This window comes from Harpia harpyja, chromosome 12, assembly GCF_026419915.1.
Source record: "Harpia harpyja isolate bHarHar1 chromosome 12, bHarHar1 primary haplotype, whole genome shotgun sequence".
Taxonomy (NCBI): domain Eukaryota; kingdom Metazoa; phylum Chordata; class Aves; order Accipitriformes; family Accipitridae; genus Harpia; species Harpia harpyja.
Genome location: NC_068951.1, coordinates 27,564,793 through 27,582,416, shown reverse-complemented (window position 1 = coordinate 27,582,416; position 17,624 = coordinate 27,564,793). Strand labels below are relative to the sequence as shown.

Here is a 17,624-nt window from a genome sequence, read left to right as displayed (position 1 = left end):
TTTAGGAAGTGGAGTTTGAGTATTGAGAAAGAAGTATTTCAAAATAGTTCAATTGAGCTGTTGATCTGGGCTACTCGGAAGCCTTCAGCCACTGTTTTTCTGTCAGGTATATGCCAATGAGAACTTAGGCATTTACAAGCTCTCAGCTTTGCAGCTTTACAGTGACAGCTAATAATAATAGTATCTTTAAATAAATGGAATAACTTTATTGTAAAGGAGGTGTTTAAGTAACATAGTATGTTGCCTTAAATGGTATTTGTGAAAATAACAGACTTTTTGAAGAATTATCGCTAAAAGTAATGGATAGAAATACTCTTTCTAAAGACTGACTTCCTTTCCAAGTGATCTTCGTTGTCTCTGTGTTCAGCAGCTTGGCAAAGGAATAGTGAGAATATAACTAATCAGTTTACAAATCCTTCATTTTGTGTGTTTGGTTTTGCTGCTTTTTTGCTTTTAAAAGAAGTCCTACTACTTGAAATTACTGACGTGGCCAGCTTGTAGAAAGAAAATGGGAAAAGCTTTGTAAAACTTGCATATATATGAAACAGCAACCAATTTTCAACAACTTTTTGCCTTTATTTTGCTAACACAGGTTACATATGCTGTGTGAGTTGGAACATAGTATTGGACCAATGTTTCAGCAACCAGATGGTGACCACAGTAGAGATTCCTTGAATTGGTGTGCTCGTATTGAAATGACCCAAAACTCTTACAGAGCAAAAGAACCCATTTTAGCACTGAGAAGGGCTTTGCTTAGTCTCAGTAAAAGGTGAGAACATGACTATTTCTTGTCTGTTTATGTTGTATTCTGAGTAATATTCTGTTTTCCCATATGCGTGTTAGAAGAGAGAAGAGGAAACTGTGGAAATTTATGTTGTAGACAAAAGCAGTCCTCTCCAATATTACATACCTTCAAAATAGAAGGGAAAAGTGGTGTCTATGGGAAAGATAAGGGAGAAACAGGGGCAAAGAGTATTTGTTTCTAGGTCTAAATGGAAAAAAGGTGAAACAGATGTATTACAAATAATTTTAAATGATCACAATGTAGTATGTAGCTTATTGAGAAACTTTGTGTTTCAACATATTGTGATATTTACTTCAGATTGTACAGCAGCATTCATGACTGAAATCTTTCATTTTCTGCAAAAATATCTCTGCAGCCAGGATTACAGTGAGCTTGTTGGTCAGTGTTGGCTCCAGAGTGCTAGAGTTGCAAGAAAAGCTGGTCATCACCAGACTGCCTATAATGCTCTTCTGAATGCTGGGGAATCTACGCTCTCAGAACTTTATATAGAAAGAGCAAAGTGGCTCTGGTCCAAGGTAAAGAAAATAGAACTTACTTTCTTACATGCAAGAAAATAATCTTTTTGGTTTTCTTCAAGAAAAAAAGGTGCACAATCACTATACATAAAACAAAATATGTCAACTGGGACTATCAACACAATCTGACTGCAGCTGAGCCACGGGAAGTTTTTACCTCCAACTGCTAGTGAGGCCTTTTCTGTATCCATTGACTTTTCTGGCAGCTATGTATAAAACTGGTGGACTACCTGCCTCTGTCAAAGCAGCCCAGGCAAATTTAAATTATCTTAATAGTAGACCTTTCCTTAATTTGTATCCTTTTAACTAATAGAGGTAGGCAGCAAACATGGGAGCAATTATTGTGGTAAACCTAAAGGGACAACAATATTGAGGTAATGAGGGAATATAAGAAGCATTTGAAGTCAGTGATACTCAGTTACCATAGCCAGAATGGTCTAGAATACACTCAGGGACATAGCTTTGCTTTAATAACAACTGTAAGATGGAAGTTTTAAATCTCTCTTATTTAAAGTATATAAAATGTTTTCCTCTTTCCCTTAGGGTGAGGTTCATCAAGCACTCATTGTTCTCCAGAAGGGGGTTGAGTTATGTTTCCCTGAAAATAAAGCACCATGCAGTAGCAAAAGTCAGCTCATCCATGGTCGGGCAATGCTGCTAGTGGGCAGGTTTATGGAAGAAACTGCTAACTTTGAAAGCAATGCAGTTATGAAAAAATATAAGGTAATTTGATATACTAGAGTGTTAAGGCAGTAGTTTTGAATAATAATAATATATCCCTTCAGTAAGCTATTGTTATGCTCCTGATGATGTCAACCAAGGATAACATCAATGGGATTAAATGGTATATCAATGTGTAGGAGGGAAGTAGTTCTTGAAAAGACTTAACAATCTGAATTAGCTTTAATATAACACGTCAATACAGGGAAGTCTATGGTTCCCAACAGCAGGAGCTAAGAATACCTAATGTAACTCTTTTAGAGTAAAAAACAAATTACAAGAGCATGGCTTTTTTCTTATGCATGCACAAATTAGAATTCCTCACTAAAATGTGGGCTACTGTGGATAGACAGTGAGATAACTTGATGACACATTGCACTACTCTTCAGTGTTACTTCTCTCTCTGGTTGTGACTTACAACTGTGCTTTAAATATGCTTGCAGTCTCTGAAGAACTAGGAAAAGGGGCAACCAGTATGTTTTACTTCAACAACACAGCACTACACTGCTTTGTCTTGCTATGCCAGTGAAATACTGTCTTGGCATTGATTAATATTGCCTGCTAAACCAGTAGTAGATGCAGATCTTTATGCTTCCTTAAAAGTAGTATGTCTCCTATCTAAGTTTTGGCATTTGATACTGTTAATACTTACCGCTGTCTTCCTAATCAAAATATTTCTGTAACAGTCATTTAGAGAAAAATCTAACAGATGTATCAAATCGAATGAAGGTTGAAATAATGGAAACTAATGAAATTCCTGTGGATTATATTAAAATACTAATGATTAGAATTCTCTGCTGTCTAAATATTGGCACCGGAAACAAGCCAGTGTTAGAGAACGGATGTGCCACTTGCTAAGTGAAAAACGCAGAATCGTAGAATCATTTAGGTTGGAAAGGACCTCTAAGGTCATCAAGTCCAACCATTAACATCCTGCTGTTTCACTTTTCAAAAAACTAAAAGAAACACAGTATTGAGTTTATCAGGTTCAAGAACTTGATTATAATATTTTTAATGAAACTATAATCTTTCCTAGTTGAGGAATCCTATATTATCCTGTCTTGAATTATCTTGCTGTTTTCAATTCCAAAAGGTATTTTAAGAACAGACTTTTAGTGTGTACAGGCATTTATCTTGGGGCAAAATTACAATTTTTGGAGTTACAAAGTTACAGTTAATACTTTTTTTGCGCATATTGCACAAAGGTAACTAATACAAGATTCTTGTTTCTTGAGAATCTTTTATTATTGTTTTATTTATTTTAAATATAGCATCCTCTCAAAGGTAATTATCTCTTTTTGATTTTGTTGCAGGATGTTACAATTTTCTTGCCAGAATGGGAAGATGGACATTTTTATCTTGCTAAATACTATGATAAATTAATGCCAATGGTAACTGACAACAAGATGGAAAAACAAGGAGATCTGATTAGATACATAGTTCATCATTTTGGGAGGTTAGACCCTAGGGGAACTTTGCTTAGTTTCTATAGAAGGATGATTATTATGCTGAAAAATCATTTTATAGGAGTATATTGTCTTTTGAACAATTCAGACTGACTCAAATTTTATGCAGTATTGTGAAACAAAATACTGCATGCTTCCTTTTTGTTTTCATACCTAATTAATTTTATTTCTGCCCTCTGACTAAGCAATTGTCTGTCTTGTGTAAGACAGTTAATTATTTCATCTGCAGTTTTGATTAATAAAAACAAAACCTTTGTATATTAGTAAGCTTTAGTTGTTGCAGATGCATTAAAATGCTGAACATAAATTTCTAAAGTCCAAAATGGAATGTAAGACAATTAAGGATGTAACATTTGTAATGCTTCTAATAAGTATCATTAATATGCTGTGATTTAAATATGTAATCACAGATCTCTACAGTATGGAAACCAATTCATCTATCAGTCAATGCCAAGAATGCTATCTTTATGGCTGGACTTCGGAGCGAAAGCATATGAATGTGATAAAGGTAGAACACGGTACATACTTCTTATGTCATACTTTTGAGTATATGATCGAAAGAGCAGTGAAGTATATTTACAGTTCTTTGTTTAGACTTACTGCTTGAGATTATACGGAAACAAGAAAGTACTATTATTCTTTTAAATTACAGGATGTTAATGTGCAGGGGAGTATTAATTATTTTCATTAAACCCTCCAGAACTTTTTTTTAAATATACAGTGAGGTAGCATTGTTTCTTCGGTAACTGAAGTCAATAAACTGATTTAGGGAGCATCCTTGCATGTCACCTGTCACCTTTCCTAAGTTGCATCATGAGTAATGAGTAGTGGTTTTGTATATGCTTGCTACAGTAAAGTGTTAGGCTTTGGAGCTTTTTTGCGGTTTTTCTTGGTTCAAGTTGTTGAACGAATTTTACTGAAATTTAAATGGGGGGGGGGGGGGAATCCTGTAGGCAGCATCAAGGCATATGAAACTACTACCATAGATACATTTTGGGTGGGAGATTTTTGTACAAATGAAAATTGCAAACATTGCCTGTGGGTCTGGAGTGAAGCAGACAGTTGTGGCTCCTTGATCTTGACCTATACACTTAGGTCAACTGAATTTGGCTGCAGGCTCATCAGATGCTGCTGTCTGTGTTGTTGATGTGCTACTCATGCTGGGCCCTCAGGGGCAGGAGTGGAGACAGGAGCAGATGTGCTAATTTCACCCCTTGTAAAGACTTTCTTCATTTGCTCTCCACTGAAGAACATTGGCATCCTTTTACTGGGGAAATACAGGGAGTGGTTTTGTTTTGTTCTGTGCCACTGCATCACTTCAGAGGAGTAAGAGATGTTTTATTTTAAGAGTGTAAGGAGAGCTTTTCTGATATTGTCTGTTCCATGTTCCTGTTGTCTGTCCTTGTTTATTTCCTGTTATTCTGGTTAGTTAAATAGCATATGTATTAAGTCATTGTACGCTATGTTAAGAAGAATGTTACACTAGGAGCTTTTCCTTCTCGAGTTTTTTTGGCTTATGAAAATTACCAACAAAATATGTTTCTGTAGGCTTGATTTAAATGACTTCACATTTCTGATGGAAAAAAAGGAACATAATCTTGTCCTCTTGTGTTTTTCAGCTAGTCGTTCAGAACGTGTTCAAATGAAAAACGATTTGGCTAAAATAAATAAGGTGATTACAGAGCACACGAATCACCTGGCACCTTACCAGTTTCTGACAGCTTTTTCTCAGTTAATCTCCCGAATCTGCCATTCTCATGATGAAGTCTTTGCAGTTCTGATGGTGATTGTTGCTAAAGTGTTTTTAGCCTATCCACAGCAAGCAATGTGGATGATGACTGCTGTGTCCAAGGTACCTTGATAAGTATAGCTACACCTTTATTAAGTTTGTCAAACTTTTTTTATCAGAAAGAAATGTGAATATAACCTATTTTACTTGAAGATGTTAAGAAGGAGTTGAGAGTTTCAGTGGCTGTGATAGTGTTGTGGAACAGGGTATCCATGCTGTCACTGCAAAAGATTTTATTGCAGTCTGAAGTTCAGATGCCACAGTTTAAATGTTTCAAATTAGAACGCTAACATGCATCCTGACTTGTATGATGTATTAGGAAGGGAAATTTGAATAACAAGTAGCTGATGAATTGGGTAGTTATGGACAACAGATTTTGTTGGTTTTAGTAATTGTAATAGTACTTCCAGTTTTATAATCACATAATCAACTCTGTGCCTTGATTAAAATGAGATAGATATACCACTTAGTCCTAATACTTAGCCGGTATTAAGGTCATTCCAAAGCAAATTGGAAAGCATGTGCATGCTATTTCTTTAAGGCTGGTGAAATAACATTCAGGATACACTGGCATATTCTTGAATATTGGCCTTAGTGTTGTGGGACTCCCAATAATGTTTTCAGAAAGCAATAACCCACAGAGCCACCAACCGTACTACTTTAGTATTTGTTCAGGTACCAAATTTCAGTTGGAGGACATCCTTCTCCAGGTATTAAATATGACAAGCAATAAACAGGGAAAAGAATATATTAATTACTAGGGTGGTGGTGGTGGAGGTGTTAGGATTCTTTAATTGATTTGACTGTTGTTTAATAAATTTTAACTTTCTTCTTTTTTCAGTCCTCTTATCCTATGCGTGTCAATAGATGTAAGGAAATTCTAAACAAAGCTATTCACATGAAGGAATCTTTAGGAAAATTTATTGGAGATGCAACACGCCTTACGGATAAGCTATTAGAACTATGCAACAAACCGGTACTTGCAAAAATAAACAAATTAATGCATGTAATAGGATTATTCAAAAATGTTATACAAAAGGTTCTTCTGATAGCTTTCGTTAGCCAATTCATTACATTACTACAATTTAACAGAAACTACACTTACTTGTAAAAGATTTTATTTTTTTACTTAATAAAAATATTTTTTAAAGCAGAAAATAGCTCTAAATTGAGCACATTGTAAAATATATCAGTACATAATGGTACATTTCATAGTGCATGGGCTTTACATTGTTTTGTGCTTTCGTGTGTGATTCTTGCCAAGTAACTTTAACAGAGTTTTACTGTAAAAATAGGCTGTTTGTGTTTTATTATCAAGTTCATTTGTTCATTAAAGGTAAAACAAAATAAATTCTTTCATTATTCTGTATTTACATTCAGAGTGAAAAATACATGTGCTGTAAAGTCCAGATATATTTACTTTTGACCACTCCCATTTAATTTGAAATGTAATTTCCCATTTTTCTTATTACCATAAGCATTTATTATTCTATTCTATTCATTAGTTAATGTAAAATAGCAGTAATATTTTAAGTGTTTATTGTTAACTTTTGAACTTTTTTTTCCAAGGTTGATGGAAACAGTTCAACATTAAGCATGAATATTCATTTCAAAACACTTAAGAGATTAGTAGAAGAGTGCACATTTAGTGAGATTCTCATTCCCTTACAATCTGTAATGATACCAACTCTTCCTTCAATTCCTGGTACACATGCTAACCATGACCCTTTTCCTGGATGCTGGGCCTACATTGCAGGCTTTGATGATACGGTAAGCCTCTAGCTGGCACCTCATTTTAAACTTCATGTTAAACAAACGTAGCTGCAAATATATCTTAGTTCTCTAGAAATGGAGGAGTGGGTAGGAAACTTCATAATTACTGTTGTGGAAACTGAGTGGCTTCTGTCATAACAATCTGAGACAGATATGGCCTCTTGGTACTTAGATAAAGTTTTGGCCTGAGGTTAATATGCTGTGGCACCATGGAAGTGCTAGCATGATTGGTTGCAGTGGTTTATTACAGTTAGACACTTTATTTTGTATGATCTGATACAGGTGTTAATAAAGAATTTAATTTTTTCCTTAGGTGGAAATTCTTGCCTCACTTCAAAAGCCAAAAAAGATCACCTTGAAAGGTTCAGATGGGAAATCTTACATTATGATGTGTAAGCCAAAAGATGATCTAAGAAAAGACTGTCGGCTCATGGAATTCAACTCGCTTATTAATAAGGTTTGATGAATTATACAATCAGATGCTTATACTTATTGACCAGAACAAAATGCTGAACTATCTAACAAAAAAAACCAGCTTGCCTTGAGATAAAGCTTTACTGGAAGATAAGTAAACTGTTGCAAAATATCTTATTTCAGCAGAAATCAATAGCAATCAAGAATGTATAACTTCTTACAGACTTATGAAAAAAAAAAAAGAGTAACATTTTGCCAAAACAATTGCTTATTCCAGCAAAAATATACAGGAAAGGTTATTTACAGTAAATAAATAACTGCCAACTTTCTGTTGTCATGCTTCATATTTCTTACTCAGGATTTTCTAATTTTTTTTTTTATGAGAAATAGGTAAATTCATCTTTTCATAGTAAAAGTGTTGCCATACTTCCTCTTTTAGTTATGTTTTGCTTCTTGGCAATATGTTTAAGGTTAAGATACTGTGTTTTCCATGAGGTTAAAGCAAATAATAGCATCTCTGAAACACTAAAACACTTCCTTCAAATACTGCTTTTAAGGGGTTTGAGCCACGTACAAGTTATGCAGTTTGACTATTTTATTGCAAAATTCTCTTTCTTTTTTTTAATTTACTTCAGAGAACAAAGGATCATTTTGCTTGCGTTTGACCTACTGCGGACAGCGAAGCTTAGAATTTTAAATTCTAGATCATGTGATTGGAAAATAGATATAGACAGAATAGTTAATGTTATTGATATATTTTGATCCTATCTGTGTTATCTGTTAATCTCATTTTTCTTTTGTGAATAGTGCTTAAGAAAAGATGCAGAGTCACGTAGGCGAGAACTCCATATTCGAACCTACGCAGTTATTCCATTAAATGATGAATGTGGTATAATTGAATGGGTGAACAATACTGCTGGCTTAAGAAATATCCTGATAAAACTTTATAAGGAGAAAGGTAAAGAAATATATTAGACTATAGTGATATTATATTATATTCTTTTAAATGGCTTGTATCTTAATTAGTAAATGAGACAAACAGCAAGGATCAGACTAAATTCTAGGAAGATGCAGTCACGTGTATTTTTAACTATCTGCAATATATTATTGTTCGTATGTGTGGCACGCTTTTACTCTTAAATGGAAGAGAATTGGTGCTTGCAATAAACAAGTTCCTTACAAGAACTGATAACACAATCATCTTAATACATTATTTTATACAATAATTTCAGCAGCAGTGCCATCAGCATGGGAATGTATATGCAGCACTGAATAATACAAAAGACTGGACTTCTTCTTTAGATTTGATCTGTTGTTTTTAATTTCTGTTACAATTGTGTGAGATAATTAAGATCATTTATAATTGAATCAAGGTTGAGGGTACTGCAACTTGCCAGGGAACAGATCAGATTTCTTTTTAATTTCTTGTTTAACAAAGCAACTTTCTGGTCAGTGCAATAAAATTTTGGGGGAAAATTTCACACATTATCTGTGTGTATGCAGATATCTTGGGAGTTTGGAACTCCAAACATCTCAGCTGAATATAATGAATGGCTTTGTGAGGCTGGTGGGGGTGTTTTTTGTGTATATGTGTTCCCCCCACTCCATCCCATGGTGATTGGTAAAACTGGAGGCTTGTTTGCCACGTCTTCTCTTTCAGTTAACATTATGATTTTTTAATTTCCTTTCCAGTACTCCACCACTAACATGTTCTATGGGTTATTTTCCATTTTTTCATTTATTTCAACTTCATGGAGATGTTTATCTTCTCTAAAATACCATATTGTAATAGTACGTATAAGGCTTTATTTTGGGGGATTTCTTTTGCCTAATTCAGGAGGTCTATTACAGGTATCTATATGACTGGAAAAGAATTGCGTCAGCATATGCTTCCAAAGTCAGCACCTTTGTCTGAAAAGCTGAAAATGTTCAAAGAAGTCCTTCTGCCTCGTCATCCTCCTCTCTTTCATGAATGGTTTCTTAGAACATTTCCTGATCCTACTTCATGGTGAGTGACTGGGATTGGGCTAGCTCAGGAATACCTACTTTGTGTATTTCGCTGAATATTAATGATACTACTGACTAAAGACAGATAACCCAAGGAAGTGACTCTTATTTCTGCAGGTACAATAGTAGGTCAGCCTATTGTCGCTCTGTTGCAGTTATGTCAATGGTGGGTTACATACTTGGTCTAGGAGACCGTCATGGTGAAAACATCCTGTTTGATTCTTTGACTGGTGAATGTGTGCATGTGGATTTCAACTGCCTTTTCAATAAGGTGAGAAATGCCACTTGCTGAACTTGCTTTTTATTTTACATGCATGTACGTTATAAATTTCTACTGTCTTGGGTTTTTTCCACTGTTTTTTACTTTAACACATCTGTTGTGTTCTCTCTCTCTCTCTTTTCTTTCTTATTTATACCATACAAACAGTCTGGGATGTGTAAAGAGTATGTGATTGTTTTGCATACTGTATTAATGAAGGCCAGCTCTTTGATTTAGCCAGTATCAGATGAGCTGATGTGGATACACTTAAACAACCCAAATTTTAGAGTGTTTGTCTTTTTTGACTCTCCTCTCTCCACCACCACCATCCAAACAAAGCTGTAGTTACTACATTCAGAGTTCTGCTGCTGTGAAGAGTTTCTTTGTTTTTCTCACACAAATTCAGCACAAAAATTCCAATGGTTCTGTAAAAATAAACAGCAGAAATTGTGGCCAGAGTGGGATTTGGAGTTTTGGTGTTTCTGCTGAAAGATGCTTTTTCTGTGGGACATATGCCCTTTTTAATTCAGATAAGTGAGGTAGAGATATTGTTCGTTTATTTTCTCCTGCTTTCTTTTTAGTAAGCCTAAATTGTCCTACATAACCCTTAATTAAAAAGAATTGGTTTTAAGCTAACTTGAATATTATAAAAGAAAAGTTAGTATTTCGCATGAGACTGCAGAGCAGTAATATATATTTAGAACAAAATTTTATACCCTCTATTGGTATATTAAAACAGGGAAAAAGAGCTTATTTGGACATAGGTATCCTTTATTCACTGTAATTTCCCTTTAACAGCTGAGAAGCACTGTGATCTGAGCAAACGTCTCTTGTCAGCTAGGAAACTGCCACTGATAAAGATGGGGAAAAAAAACCTTAAAAACAATGCAAATGTTACCCTTTATTTTAATAATGCTTAAAACACTTAGGACATGCCCTTTTTTATCAATGTAAAGGGAGAAACTTTTGAAGTTCCGGAAATCGTTCCTTTTCGTCTCACTCACAACATGGTTAATGGAATGGGTCCAATGGGAACAGAAGGTCTCTTCCGAAGAGCTTGTGAAGTCACAATGAGGCTTATGCGTGATCAAAGGGAGCCTCTAATGAGGTATGGCAGCTGGTTTTGCTACAAACTCTGAAAAAGCTGTCTGTAGTCTAAACATCTGAAACAGTAACTGCTGGTGAATATGCCAGTTCCAGCATATGCCTATCATGCAGCTCAGTCTTACTATGACGTGCAGTTAAATGTAAAACACTGTAAATATCCAGTGCTAACTTTAGACCCCGTCAGTGGTTTTGTTTTGAAAATTGAATGTATTATATGTATCTTACCCTTTTTTTATTTTTAATTTTAGTGTCTTGAAGACTTTTCTCCATGATCCTCTTGTGGAATGGAGTAAACCTGTTAAAGGGAATACAAAAGCACAGGTGAACGAAACTGGAGAAGTTGTCAATGAAAAGGTTAGTTTAAAACAAGCATAGCTTAAGGTATTCAAATGTCCAATGTCCATTATGGTTGCAAGTTAATATATTTTCTAACTGAAACCTTAAGTCTCTTGGTTTTTCTTTCATTTAAGAATTCCTCTGGTTGTTTCTTCTTGATTATCTCTGTGTTCATAATTTTTATCCATAAAGAGACTATTTTTATTGATAGAAAATGTAATTTATCTACTAAAGAACCAAACAAAATAGAGCCTCTAATTCTCTTCTTAGTGTTACTAAATCAAGGACAACATTGACAGAAGCAGTAGGATAGGCGAGGCTCTTGCTACCCCTCAATCTGACTGTTACACAGTCCTCCACATTTACAGTGATGGTAACATCTGGAGTCCTTTCCCTGCGTATTTTTGTGCTTTTCATGAGAGGATGTTTGTTACTGAATAAATATGTATCTTGTTACATGTCAAGGAATAATTGGTTAAAATTGGGATTTCATATGTACCGTTTCTTTTGTAGCTGCTGATTAATACTATATAGTTCATCCAAAATACAGCTTGCACAACCTGTAATATGTATTCTCTTTCCCATTTGCAAAAATTCTGATTTGTCTCTTTTTGCTTTAAAAGGAATATTTAGTGAAAATAAATATGTGTAATAGCAGATAAAACTTAGGCAGCGCTGATAAACATGGCAACTAAGATAAGGACAAACTACAGTACTGAAGCTATGTTACAACAAAGAACTTAAGTGAGCTATTTGAGCACAGAAAATCTCCTGGTCTTCAAACAATTACTAACCAGGCTGTGTCTACATAACCTTTCTTTTAGTTGTAGGACCACCTACATAGTTGTATATGTTAACTGTTTTTTCTGAATAGGTGCCAATGTTATGCTTGAGCTTTAAAAGAAAAAGTGCAAGTGTAATTGGTATGAGCTAGCTACTCCAGTGGGCCTCAGAACAGCTCATTTTGAGTTGCTCAGCACAACCTGTTACTAGACTTCTTCGTTTTCAGTTGCTCATCCTTTTGGCCTAAATTTTCCAGACTAGGTAACTTCTTTAATTTTATCCAGAATTCCAAGAAAAAGGCTGGGAAAATTTTGCATTTATTTGAAAGTAATTGTATGAAATAAAGCATTCTAACATTTTCAGATACATTTGCATAGCTTTTTCAGTTTTCACTGGTAAATTTTATCTGTAAAAATGTAAGGCAGAAGTTATAAATTGACCAATACTCTCTCCATTGTAAAGAATGATTTTAAAAGGTGAGTAGCCTTTACACCAGTTACTTTGAAAATAGACATCTGAGGTTTGTATTAAATTAGCATACAGATTTCAAACACATCCTAATAAATCGTTTTTTAGTTTGAAGTGGAAGTTCATGGATAGCAGCAATATTTTTTTTTTTCCTTTTTCTTTGTTTCCAGGCCAAAACCCATGTCCTTGATATAGAACAACGACTGCAAGGTGTCATTAAGACTAGAAACAGAATAAAAGGATTACCCTTATCTATTGAAGGACATGTTCATTACCTTATTCAAGAAGCAAGTGATGACAACCTGCTCTGCCAGATGTATATGGGCTGGGCTCCATATATGTGAAATCTGTTCACTTTGGAACGACACCATTCACAAGCGATGTAGCTGTAATATTCTTGAGAAGGTATTAATCAATGATAACTGGTTACTTCTGTTGATTTCTGATTGTAAGCAGCAGAACAGTGTTATGTTCAATCGAAATCTATGTAAAATATACCAAACACTTGCAAGTATGTTATGAATACACTTGCAGATGTGTAAGGCGTTATGACTTAGGTTTTATATACATATAGAAGGCAGTACATAGAAACTGCTTAAAAGTTAGACTGCGCAAGACTCTGCAAGTTTCTTACTCTGACTATATGAAAAATTTTCACAATGTTGACAGAATGCACTCTAACTACTGTATATATTTGTAAAGATTTTTCTCATTCAGCTTATTTGTAGATTAGAAAATCTGACATTAAAGTTTTATACTGATATGATGTAAAGTGGTTCTTTCAACTTTTTCTACTCATAGTTCAGAAGGGCTTTCTAAAAATAATTAGCGTTTCTTTTCAGCAGTAGACCTTGAATTTTGATTTCCTTTGACTTTCTTCCATATGGCTTGGCTATGTCTAGAAAAGCATGTGGGATCTTAAATCTTACTATGAAGAAACTGGTAAAGTGTTACAATGTTCTGAAACTTGTTTCCTTAGCCCTTGCCAGCTGTGCCAGGAAACCCTCCTGAAAGAAATGACACAAAGCTGCAAGTTAGAGGACCCTGGCAGTATGCCTGTAACACCAGTGCAGCAGGCAGGGTATAGTACCTGTGACTTTAATATACATTCAGGCTCCTAAGACTTCTGGACAGGCCCTCTCTTCCTTCCCTTGTAAAAAATGTGGCCATAGTGAGTGTTTTTCAGACTCCATTTCAGAAAAGCTGTTTTGACATAGACAGGAGTAGACTAGCTAAATATGTTCAGAAGGCGTATGCTGACTTAGAGTAATGCTTGCTTCTCTAGGCATCCAAACTGTAGGGAAATGAGGGGGTGGAGAGGGAAAAATTATACTCCTGTACCCTATGATAGGGTATCATTAGAACTTTTATACAGTATTTTTGTTTCTGCTCTTCTGAGAGACGAACAATGCCATTAGTTTGTGATCGCAGTGATGCCGTGTCGCGAGACTCAAGTTTTAGTTCAGCTAAACTCCAGACGCTTTGGAGAGTAAACTTAAATAATGGGTTTACAACTGGTTGTAGTGGTTTTGTTTCTGTGAGGAACTGGTGGGTAGTCTTCTGTAAGCCTTGTGACTGTCTCATAAATCTGAAGCTTTTTCCAAGTAAGGTCTTTGGAACCTATTCTGATCTTTTCTGTGGTGGTGGTGTGTGGGAGTGCTTTACCGGCTTGTCCCTTGCACCACAGCGTGCAGCGACCCTGGCAGGGAACTGTTGCACCAGGTACCGCTAAGGGAGTTACTGATTTCCGTCAGTGCCCTCCTGAGGGCACGGAGGCGCGTGGCGGGCGCTCCCGGGCGGGCTGGCCGGGGCCGGGCCGGGGCCGCGGGGCGCTGCTTCCCGCCTTCAGTCCTAGCGGCGATGGGGGAGGAAGCGGGCGGGACGACGGTGACGCCTGAGGGCGGGGGCGCCGCTGGAGGGAGGGAGGCAGCCCCAGCCCCGCCCCGCGCCAGCAGCGCCGCTCTGTCCGCCGCTCTCTATGGTCGGCGCGGGGCGCTCTGGGCGGCGCTCTGTGGCGCGGGCGGCCCGGCTGTCAGTACGGCGCGCCGGAAGGAAGGCGGAGCGCGGCCCGGGGTTGTTTGGGTCCGGCGGGGCTGTGAGGGCGGCGGGTAGCGGTGGCCATGGGGGTCCCCAAGTTCTACCGGTGGATCTCGGAGCGGTACCCCTGCCTCAGCCAGGTGCTGAAGGAGCATCAGGTGAGCTGGGAGCGGAGCGCCGCTGCCTGCCGAGGGCCCGTCCCTGCTCCCCGCCGGGGCGGAGAAGAGGGATCCTGACCGGCTCCTGGGAGGGGGTCTGGCCCCCGGCCGGGCTGGCCGGGCCGAGCCGGAGCCAAGAGGCCGGCTCGCCGAGAGACGGGTCGGCGCGGGGCGGGCGGCGGCGCCTGCGGCCGCACTGGGCGAGCCCCGCAGCTCGAAGCGGCCGAAAGTCGCGGGCCGGTGGCGTGCGGTCGCTGGGAAACGGGCGAGGCTTTCGGAGCCCCCTGAGAGCCTGAACAGCCGACCGGAGGTCGCCGCTAGCGTACAGGAGTGCCGGGAGCCTGCAGCTGGGGGTCAGCGGCGCAGATGTTTGCCCTCCTCGTTACGTGCGAGGAATGTCTTCAGAGGCACCCGAACCGCAACCACGCTGTTCTGGAGGAGGTGCTGAGCCCGGAGCGTTTCCCCGCAGCGTGGCTGTGTCCGGCTCCCTACGGCCGAGTTTTTGTTTCCTTTTTCCTTTTTTTCTTTTCTCCTTTCGCTTTTGTTTCCCCGGCGGCCGCCCTCCTCCCCAGCCCGCCCGGAGCTCACCCGTGCTTCCTCGGCACCTGGCGGCCCTTCACCCCCCTCGCGTAGCAGAAGGTCGGAGTTTCCTCGTTATTGGCCCAGAAAAGTTACTGCTGCCGACGACGAATGGCACAGTAATGACGAGGGACAGGTTTTACAGCTCTGCTGCGTTTCCTTGTCACACGCGTCGGACAGTTTGTGTTGTTTGCAAAACCGAGAAGTATGTTAAAGCCTAGAAAAGAAAAGCCACAAATAATACTTTTAACAGGCAAAAAAGTCTTGTTTTCAGACAAATCACGTTTGGTACCTCTTCAGACGCAAGCTCTTAACTTTTCATTATCACTTTCTACTGGCATTATGGATGTAGTTTTATGATCTGAATAAGGATGTTCTGAGATGAGTTGGGTGAGGACTGAAGGCATGTTTGAGTGAATACATTTTTCCTAAACAGATAGCATTTTAAAAGATTAAATAGCTGTTGTATCAACGTATCTAAGATGCCCTGCTCAAGTGGATGTTTGGCCTTTCTAGTTTCAAAGCCGTTTTCAAAAGTTAGGTGTTTGCTTATGATTTGTTGGATTTCACTACGCTGTCTTACATTGTCTGTGTAGCAAGCAGCAGCAGTGTATGCTGGCTTTTCAGCTGTTTTGTTAAAAGCCTGGGCTGCTCATGGAAATTGGTGGCAGCTTTAAACCTGCTGAAGAACTGTGGCAAGCTGAGGAGTCAGCATGTGTCTGCTGTAACCAGGGGGATAGCAGTGGGGGGGTGGTACCCATGATGCTTTCTGAAAGAGACTGTTAGAGCTCTTAAGATAAACAGAAAGCACAACTCAACCTTAAGTATGCTAATGTCATTTTCTAGTTAGTCTGTCTAAAGACTAGATGATGTTGTTAGCTTATATGGAATACTTACTCTGTGTAAAAGAGAAAAGAAAATGTCTAGATTGTTTTCTGTGGTATTAAGCTTCAACAGTAGCATGTATCCCCATTCTTCCTTTTCTGTGCCAGGCCACTTGAATATACACACTGACATGGACTAGCACCTAGATTAGTTTTTCGTTTGGTATTACAGAAAAAACTACCTAGAATAAAAGGCAATTCCTATGTAAAACACATCATTATTTTTAAATAATATAATATCTGTGCTTCTTAAAAGGTCATCTGTTTTCCATATATATGTTGCTTCCATATAAAAGCTTTAGTTTTCATCTCTTTAGAATGCTGCCTGTGCGGTGCCCCACTCTCTTCGTATCTGAAAGTGGTGCCTGCATGGATGATGATTGAGCATGTTGAGAGAGCAGTTTGGTTACTGAATTTAACTGTACTGAAGATCATTGTGCACAACAGAAGACTAGTTGTTGCAGGTGATGGAAGATCCTTCCCGATCCTGCCTCTTGTTTCTTCTCTTCATCATTCCTCCTTCTAAAACAGTTATGTTTCTCTTGCATCTTGATGATAAATACAAGTCCTTTCAAAATTATGTAAAGGTATGTCAGCAGCAATACTACAGAAAATCACGAAAAGTTAGCAGTGCCTTTTTCCAGTTGTAACGACAGGAGGATTTTTATGAGCAGTCACATTGGTGGATTAAAGAATAGATTTGTTTATTGCAAATTGCTCATGTGTATCTTTGGTGGTTTTTGTTACCAAACAGGTAGATAACGGTCCCTTTCCTTCATACCTTTAATGGTGTTTGTGCTGTATATGTTGCTTGTGTACATTCGGCAGAGGGGTTTTTCCTTTAAAAGGAAGGTGGACTACTACAGATCAGGCTGTTAGAACAGAGAACTAGACAGAAAAAAAACGTATTTGGAAATCATCGAAAAGAAATTGATGTTATCATTGATAATTCTGCTGCTTTTGGTGGTAATTGCCATGTTCTAGACTCACAGGTGGCTCTTAGCATAGCTAAAGAGGTAGCATGCAGTGGTCATGGTAGGAGCTGGTTAAAAGGGGGAGAGCCCTAAAGCTTCTTAAGCTAACTTTGCTTTTGAAATACTGTTGGAAACTGCATACTCAGTTTTGTAGTTTTTGTTTGTAGTGCAGCTATGCAAGATTGAATCAGTGAAATGTGTGGGGTTAGGAAAAAAAAAATTATCTCTTCCTGAGAAGTGTGATTAAGTGTGACTTTTATTTGCTTTTTCCTTATACAATGTAGAAGATTGGCCGAGCACAGGGAACAGAAGTCCTGAGGTACCAGAAACAGTCAGGATAGGATAGAAATCTGTTCAGCTGACTTTCTTCACTGGGAAATCATAATAACGGATTGCAAGTGCCGACAAACCTGTAACCAGTCAAGATACTCTTAGCCCGTTGGTGTGCAGTAGGTTCCAGGAAGGTCTTCCCACCTCAGCTCCTTTTCTCAGACATGCCTTGGGCAGTGATTGCATTGCTTCAGCTGTCACCAAATGGGTACTAACTGTG

At 38.2% G+C, this 17,624-nt stretch overlaps 2 protein-coding genes across 13 annotated transcripts in view; both read left to right on the top strand.

Annotated features, from left to right (window-relative positions):
- ATR (ATR serine/threonine kinase) overlaps positions 1-13,214 on the top strand; it is a 42,942-nt gene extending 29,728 nt beyond the window's left edge. For 2 of the 4 annotated variants that reach the window (XM_052802934.1, XM_052802933.1), the window contains exons 33-47: positions 593-769; positions 1,161-1,320; positions 1,864-2,043; positions 3,354-3,496; positions 3,917-4,014; positions 5,126-5,358; positions 6,137-6,271; positions 6,865-7,065; positions 7,382-7,525; positions 8,290-8,440; positions 9,334-9,490; positions 9,607-9,760; positions 10,705-10,856; positions 11,104-11,209; positions 12,613-13,214. In XM_052802934.1, coding sequence (XP_052658894.1) covers positions 593-769; positions 1,161-1,320; positions 1,864-2,043; positions 3,354-3,496; positions 3,917-4,014; positions 5,126-5,358; positions 6,137-6,271; positions 6,865-7,065; positions 7,382-7,525; positions 8,290-8,440; positions 9,334-9,490; positions 9,607-9,760; positions 10,705-10,856; positions 11,104-11,209; positions 12,613-12,786 — 2,365 coding nt within the window. In that variant the 3' untranslated portion in view covers positions 12,787-13,214. Of the gene's footprint in view, positions 1-592; positions 770-1,160; positions 1,321-1,863; positions 2,044-3,353; positions 3,497-3,916; positions 4,015-5,125; positions 5,359-6,136; positions 6,272-6,864; positions 7,066-7,381; positions 7,526-8,289; positions 8,441-9,333; positions 9,491-9,606; positions 9,761-10,704; positions 10,857-11,103; positions 11,210-12,612 lie in introns of those variants that run through there. The other 2 variants (XR_008237399.1, XR_008237398.1) reach the window with 2 other exon arrangements.
- Positions 13,215-14,451: 1,237 nt separating this feature from the next.
- The window catches only part of XRN1 (5'-3' exoribonuclease 1), a 46,912-nt gene continuing 43,739 nt past the window's right edge, over positions 14,452-17,624 (top strand). For 4 of the 9 annotated variants that reach the window (XR_008237708.1, XR_008237709.1, XR_008237710.1 and 1 more), the window contains exon 1: positions 14,452-14,637. Coding sequence is in view for 1 of the 9 variants with exons in the window: in XM_052805032.1 (XP_052660992.1) it covers positions 14,563-14,637 (75 nt within the window). In the remaining 8 variants the exon portion in view is untranslated. The remainder of the gene's footprint in view (positions 14,638-17,624) is intronic. The other 5 variants (XR_008237704.1, XR_008237705.1, XR_008237703.1 and 2 more) reach the window with 2 other exon arrangements.